Consider the following 7,500-nt stretch of genomic DNA (forward strand, 5'->3'; position numbering starts at 1 on the left):
TCTTTAATTTTTAGGTATTGTGTCAGATCTCCATAGAGACACTATCTTTATCTAAAAACTTAACTGGTTGCTTTTTGGAGCCCTTTTGTGGAATATTTAGATAGGCAGGAAATGTTCCACATTTTATGGTAAATAGTTCTGCATAGTTTTAAGGAATATTGCAGCCAAATCTAACTGAATATGAGACATTTTGTGAATTTAAAGACTCTTAATATTGTTTGCACTTGTTTTAAAAGACTTAGGGTTGGCAATCAAAAGTGTTCCTTCAATAATCTTATTCTTTAAAGATTGCCTTGGGAGAATTGGATTAAGGCTAGTTTTTTCTTCTAGCTTCTTTCCCAGTGCCCTCTGAGAATGGAGTTGATTTGGATTTGCCCAATCTTGAAAGATGAAACAATGCCTAAACCAGCTGCAAGGAATACCTCATGGTGCTTTTTTACAAACACGGGCACAAGGGTGCTCGTAAGCATCTGAGCATTGTTTCGCATGCTAAAGTGTTATTATAAATAATTTATTTCTCTAAGAGAGTCTTCTTTTCATGTCGGTCGTTCACCAATTGTTGGAGCTGTTGGAGCTGTTGGATTAATTAAAGAGGCAGAACATTTAATGAGGCCCTCCTTGGGGAGAGGGGCCCTTGTTCCCTTTAAATATTTGCTCGTGTTTCCTTGTTCCCCTAATTACTTTCAAACTTGTTCCCAGCTTTTTGATCCCTAAAATTCAAATTGGTTTTCTTCCCTTGTTCCCTAAAATATTTTGATATTGTTACTCTTTTCCCAGTTCAAATTAGCCATGTTCTCTTCTTCCCCAAACCCCTAGGATTCTTGGCCTAATAGTAATTCACTGTAGAATTGCAAGACACAGCAAATTCTCATTTGGGAGTGAGGGAAAAGTTTTGAATAAATTTTCGCACAATACAAGAAACAAAATTTGACTGCACCTTCTAGATCTTACTCTTTCGGAAATGAATCAGCTTGTTTGCACCCATCTGGCGACCTGCGGGAGGGCAAGCTCTAGAAGCTCTTCCTTAGTGAGCCTTCCGCTAAAAAAACTTTGCAAGTCTGGCTTTCCGGTGTTAGGGGCCGAGGTTTTTGTGCAAAATTCATCAGCGGCTTCCTTGCAGTTTATAAAGGGAGTTCCTTCGAGTAATGGTCAGTAAAAGGTTTGTAGTGCTTATACAAATTTTTGCAACTTGAAAATGTATGTTTACACGAAACACATATCAGCTTGACAATTTTTCTTTCCCGATACCCCATTTAAAATTCACGTGAACGCTATTAATAGAGGGCCAGGAAACCATTTAAAATTCGAACGTAAGCTGTTGTGCTTTGGCTGTTATTTGTGCTTTTTCTAACTATTCTAAGACGAATTCAGGCTGGCATTTTCGAATCAAGAAGACGGCAAAACCATATTGATAACGTATTTAGTTGCACTGACTTCGCGAATAAACACTTTGGTAGCGTCGTTTCGACGGGATGGATAGATCGACAAAATCCGAAATGCCCTGTTTCCGGTGAAAGGGCAAATGATTGACAGGATAGCACGGTTTTGACTGCCGCGAGCACTGCGGGCGCGGGTTCCGTATGCAAGGCTAGTTAGTGTCAAATGTAGTATTGCCTCCTGGATGAGCTCTAAACTTTAATTAGCCCGTGATATGGTTACGTGTACTGGTCACATTGGCATACATGAAGGGGCCGACGGACGTACGTACGTACCGACGTTCATGAAGTCATGGCTATAAAACCAAATTTTCTCACATGGATGGGTTACCATATTTTCTTAACTATGGTGCTCCGCGCGCGCGCGCCTTTGGCGCGCGCGGAGCTCCGCTATTATAGCGGACGCGATCTTAAGACCTGAATTCGCGTCTTTTCTTAAGACCGTGAGGATTAAGTGTGCATACTGTGGGCGGTACAGTAGGCTTCTCTGGTGGTAGGTGGTAGGTGGCTGGTAATTTTCTGGATAACAATAAAACTAATTTCAGAAATCTCGTGTTCGATACAATTAAAATGGGCTGCAAGCTTGCACGTTTTTTTGTTTGTGAGCATAGCCGATTTGTGATTGCGAAAGCGAACTTTGAATGCTGTGGAAGTGGAACCTACGTACTGCAAGTTGCATTTATTACACGAGGCCAAGTAAAAAGCATTTTTGGAAGAGCAAGACAAGTTTTGGTTAATCTTATAGGTTCGGCCTGTGGAAGAGCTTTTAAACTTAGAATCTTGAATTAAGAAATTCTTACAAAGATCACATCTAGAAAAGCATTTAAAACACCCTCCCATTACCCTCTGTGCCTGATTTACTCCACTATCTCCGCAAAATTAGACATTTTGGCACCTTTTAAATTTTGGTCACTTGAAAGTTCTTAACGTAACCCGTAATAGGTGGATGCACGTTTTAGGGTGGACGTATGAGACTTTCAGGGTTTGGGTCCTGTTTAAGGCTGGATTGTTTCAGGTTTCTTTTGCAACTGACCAAGTTGTTTCATGACTGCGATGATCACTTTCACTGATACCTACACAGCCGCAGTTATAATGTACGAACTTTTTTATATATTCTCTCTATCATTATCATTATCACGTGTTATTACATTGGCATTGTTCATCCGTCACTTTTTTTTTCTTCTTTAGCGAGATTTAAAGACGAAAAAACACTTCAAACACTTATATATGGCAAACCTGGCAAAATAAGTTGTACTGCAGAAGGAAATCCTCCTCCTCAATTTGAATGGAACAAAAACGATAACCTAGACTTGAAGGATGACCGATTGACGCAGTTGTCAGGTGGCAGTTTGCAGATCGATAGAGTTCGGTGGCAAGATAAGGGAGTTTACAAGTGCTCTATAAAACAAACCAAAGGAAGTGAGAGAATCACTGATTATTCCCAAGTTATCAACGTGTCTGTCATAGGTAGGTAAAGGTGGAAATGATGAATGTTGCATTGTAATAAAGCTTGGCGGACTAAACTCACGGTTTTTTTGTTTAAGGATAAAGCTGGTTAATCTGTTCGCACACTATACGCGAATACGGCAATGATAAAGATGCAATGACCGACCATTGATGAGAGGGTTACTTACCCATAGTTTGGACAGTGCATGCTATTAAACCAAACCATGTTCAAATTCATTCTCACTTTATTCTTTCTTTATGGTACAAAAAAGTAAGTGCACAGGATACAAGTATTTATCTATTTAAAGCAACTTTCTTCCTGGAAAATAGTGAAGACAAAATCATGGTTATAAACCGCAGTTTAATTAATATCTAATTAAACTTACAAGCCCGTTCTCTGTTTTGTTTTAAGTTCCACCAAAAGTCCAGCTATCAAAAACACCCCATAATGTACTCGAAGGAGACAATATTACTTTGAACTGTACTGTCGTCGATGGTTTGCCAAAGCCCAAATAAGCTGGTTTAAAGGTAAACTTCCGTTAACAGAAGAAAAAGCAAAATTGGTTAAAAGCTACGTAACAGAAGAAGGAGAAGGCACATACACCTGTGTAGCAAAGAACGAAGGAGGCGCTGCAAACGATAGCATTTATATTGTTGTTGATGGTAAGAGGGAACGTAATGCATCACAGTTTTTATAATAGACAGAAATATTATTTGAAGAACGGTCGTGATTAGAATGCAGAATAGAGTGTCAGGCTGGACACAAATGACACTGACACCTCAAATTTGTACTCAGGAATATGCGCAAATGCCAGTTCCAAAATTTCAAGGTACAATTTTTTTATTGTTTTATTACGTCCGTTACATGTAGATGTGGCCATTTTCGATGGCCACGTCGTTGAGGATTTCTGTGAATGAAGCTATAGTTAACGCATTTTAATTTTAAGCAAAACAAAAACCTGAAAATAAATTGTCTTTAAGACCAGTTATAAACTGAACACTGCTTACGTATTTGTTTGGTAAACAGAAGTTTTTTTTATATACTACAACGTTTTCAGTTAAGGGTTACAGTCCACGCAATTATTTATCATGAAATCAAAGATAACTGTTTTCAAGACAAACTGAAATCACACTTAAGAGACAGCATACGTTCCTGGGTGATCAGTTTAAGACATGAGTGAAAAAGGACGTCCTCAAGGTTTTTCTCTTGGCCCTTACAAGAATAAATTTTTATCAAAATGATAGCATGATACGAATTTCCAAAGATGAACGCTGATAAGCATTAGGGCAAGTAAAGCCGTGCCTAAACGAGAGAGAGAGTTGATGAGAGTTGACGAGAGTTGAAACTCTTGAGAGTGATCGTGAGTTGGCCAAACGAGAGCGAGAGTTGACGAGAGTTTGTCGAAAGTTTCACGCGTAAAAAAGAGGGACCCTGGGAAAACCCTAGGCAATGTTTTTCTTTTTTTTTTTAATTGGTGAGATGACTAAGTTTAACAAAACATTTTCACCCTTTGAAGCCAATCTGTTTCTGACACGGTGCATTTCATAAGTTAATTTGTTACAATAATGTAGTGGAAACACTTCGGTCACCAATGACCCCAATTTCTTTCAAAATGGATAACTAAAAAATGTCAATGCTTAAACACGTACTATGGTATATCAAACCAGCGAGGAAGTTTTCCTCTAATTTCCAGCTGGATTTAGTATGTACGATTCATTTCGTCAACCACTCTGCGCCGAGAAATACCCAGCAAGTCGCACAGAAATCGTCGCTAGTCTTAAACTAAAACCTCTTAAATGGTTTCATGGTCAGCTTTTGCGGAGTGTTGCATTTAACGTCCTTACTACCCATCGAACTCTCTCGTATTTTACGAGCGCACGGGTTGCTTACACGTTCTAAAAATTGACTGTTGTTTTCGACAGCTTCTTTCCAACCGCTCTGCAAATATCAGCTAGAATTTGTCCGTAAGTTTCTTTTTTTCCGATGGTTTAAACAAATTCTCAAAAGAAACAACCAGTCGTACTTATCTGTTATTGGCTAATTTGTTAATAAGACGTCAATCAGCGCGTGTCAAGTAAAAGGTGGCGTTTTTCAAAAATAGGGGTCTTCTTGTAAGCGTTCCCTCAGTCTCTTGCGTCAACTTTCGCGCTGCCAGTTTGCACAAAATCGTTTCAAAGCTCTTCTGTCTAACAGGAACGCTTGCTACGCAGGCTATACCTTGACAAAATGGCACGGAGTCGGTAGCCGTACTGTTTCCAAAAGGTCAAAATCGACTTGAATATTATCCAGTCTTTTCGACCGGAGATAGTTATAATACAGTTGGGTTCCAAGGATTTAACAGACTCAGACCCTTTACATGTTGACTCAGCTATTGACGATTGAGTTCGGCTCTTACATGACACCTATGGAGTTCAGGTTGTCTGCGTGTGCCAGATCATCATGCGATCAGTATTAGTTCTTATAGATACAGATATAGATATATATATATATATATGTATATTATATATATATATATATATATAGTGAGAATAAAAGCAGTTTACCCAACGATGAACTCCCAGTAAGAGGATCCAGAGGATACGTGTCTCTCCGTAAATCTGTAGATAGGTATAATAAATAAAACGACGAAGAGACAAACTCTTGACAGTTCCAGCGTTTAATCGACGTTTCGGCCTTCGGCCTTCTTCAGGATAGTTTAAAAGTTAAAAATTAAAAAAGCTATATACAATGGTTGTTAGTGGCAGAGTTACGGGCTTTTATATAGTACACAAAAAATGGAAATTAAGGTTATGTAACAAAAGAAAAGTCTTAATTACAAGCTAGGCAAAACAAAAAACAATTGATAAAAAGGAACAAACAGACTAATTAGATAAATCGTGTTATTACGTAACAAACTCCCCATTGAGGGCCTCTGAGTGAATGTGCGGGTCAATGTCATAACAAGGTCCTCAGAGACGGCCCCTAAACAATAGATTCTTAATCGAAAGCCCCTGAATGAAAAACCAAACACAAACATAACAGAATCCCCCAATGGAATTTTTGAACAAAGACAACAATGACTAAGTGAAGGCTAACAAAACAAAAGGGCAAGATTACAAACTGGAAACATTCAAAGCTAGATGGGAGCTAACGAGGTCCTACAGACAGCAAAAATTACGATGATTACAAATTTGGGCTGAAAAGAATTTACACTACAATAGAGACAAAGTCAACTGTTGTAGCAGATACGATTTTTGGATTTGAATTCACGCCTTTTGTTAAGACCGTGTGGATATAATGAAAAGAGTTGTGAGGTCCAATATGCTTCTCTGGTGAGGAGCAGTTGTTCAGGAGCAGTTGAGATTTGAAGACAAATCTCAACGGCTTCGACTATACAATCCGTAGATGGAAATTTATCTTTCCTAGAATCAAGCGCCTTTCTAACAGCTGAGATTCCTAGGTTATTATCAATGTTGGGATGTTGTGGCTATGTTTCCCAACATTGATAATAACCTAGGAATCTCAGCTGTTAGAAAGGCGCTTGATTCTAGGAAAGATAAATTTCCATCTACGGATTGTATAGTCGAAGCCGTTGAGATTTGTCTTCAAATCAATAATTGTCAATTTGCAGATCAAAATTTTATTCAGAAACATGGCACTGCCATGGGCCCCAAAAATGCCTGTAGTTACGCCGATTTGGCAATGGGATTAATTGATGAGAAGGCTAAACTTGGAGGTGCAAGCAAGCCTATGCTTTGGTGGAGGTATAGAGATGATGTGTTTGATCTTTGGACTCTTGGTTTGACGAAATTGCTAGAATTTACGGAGTATATTAATTCACTCTATCCCACCATCAAGTTTGAACTGGTATATTCGGAGAGTAACCTCAACGTTCTAGATCTTACTTTGCACCTCCAAGATGGGTTTATAATCACTGATATTTATGCTAAGCCAACCGATAGTCATCTTTATTTACCTTTTTCGAGTTCGCACCCATCACATTGTATGCGTGCAATTCCCTATGGGGTGGCTCTTCGAATTAAACGCAATTGTTCTACAGACCAATTTTTGAACAAGAGATGTGAAGAATATAAAGGATATCTGTGCTCACAAAATTACAGCAAGGAATTAGTGGACAGACAATTTGAAAAAGCATTAAGCAATGAGAGGTCCGAACTCCTAACAAAAAGAGTCAAGCCAAAGAAAAAGGTTTTTCCTCTAGTACTTGACTACAACCCAATTCTTCCAGACATCCAGCAGGTGATTAAAAAACATTCCCACTTACTTAGATTGTCTCCTGAGCTTTTAGAGATTTTTCCATCAAAGTCGATTTTTCCAGCTTATCGCAGAACAAAAAACCTAAAAGAAATCTTAGCTCCATCTAAATTTCGGAACATTGAAGCCAGAAATGAAACCTTGGAAGATGATCGAGGTTGTTGCAAATATAACAAAAGATGTGACCTTTGTAAACATTTTTTGATTCAAGATACTAAGTTTAAGAGTTTTGCTACGGGCCGCATATATAGGATTAATCAGAAATTAAGCTGTACTTCCAAAAATGTCATTTATTTGGCTGCTTGTAACAAATGCAAAAAGCAGTACGTGGGCTCCACTTCAACAGAATTCAAGGTTCGTTTT

General features: G+C 38.5%; 1 protein-coding gene across 1 annotated transcript in view; it reads left to right on the forward strand.

The window, feature by feature from the left end:
* Positions 1–7,500, forward strand: part of LOC138056334 (uncharacterized) — a 70,291-nt gene that overhangs the window by 16,464 nt on the left and 46,327 nt on the right. The window contains exons 6-8 of the mRNA XM_068902114.1: positions 2,625–2,903; positions 3,429–3,545; positions 6,494–7,294. Of these exons, the coding sequence (XP_068758215.1) occupies positions 2,625–2,903; positions 3,429–3,545; positions 6,494–7,294 (1,197 nt within the window). The remainder of the gene's footprint in view (positions 1–2,624; positions 2,904–3,428; positions 3,546–6,493; positions 7,295–7,500) is intronic.

This window comes from Montipora capricornis, chromosome 7, assembly GCF_036669925.1.
Source record: "Montipora capricornis isolate CH-2021 chromosome 7, ASM3666992v2, whole genome shotgun sequence".
NCBI lineage: Eukaryota > Metazoa > Cnidaria > Anthozoa > Scleractinia > Acroporidae > Montipora > Montipora capricornis.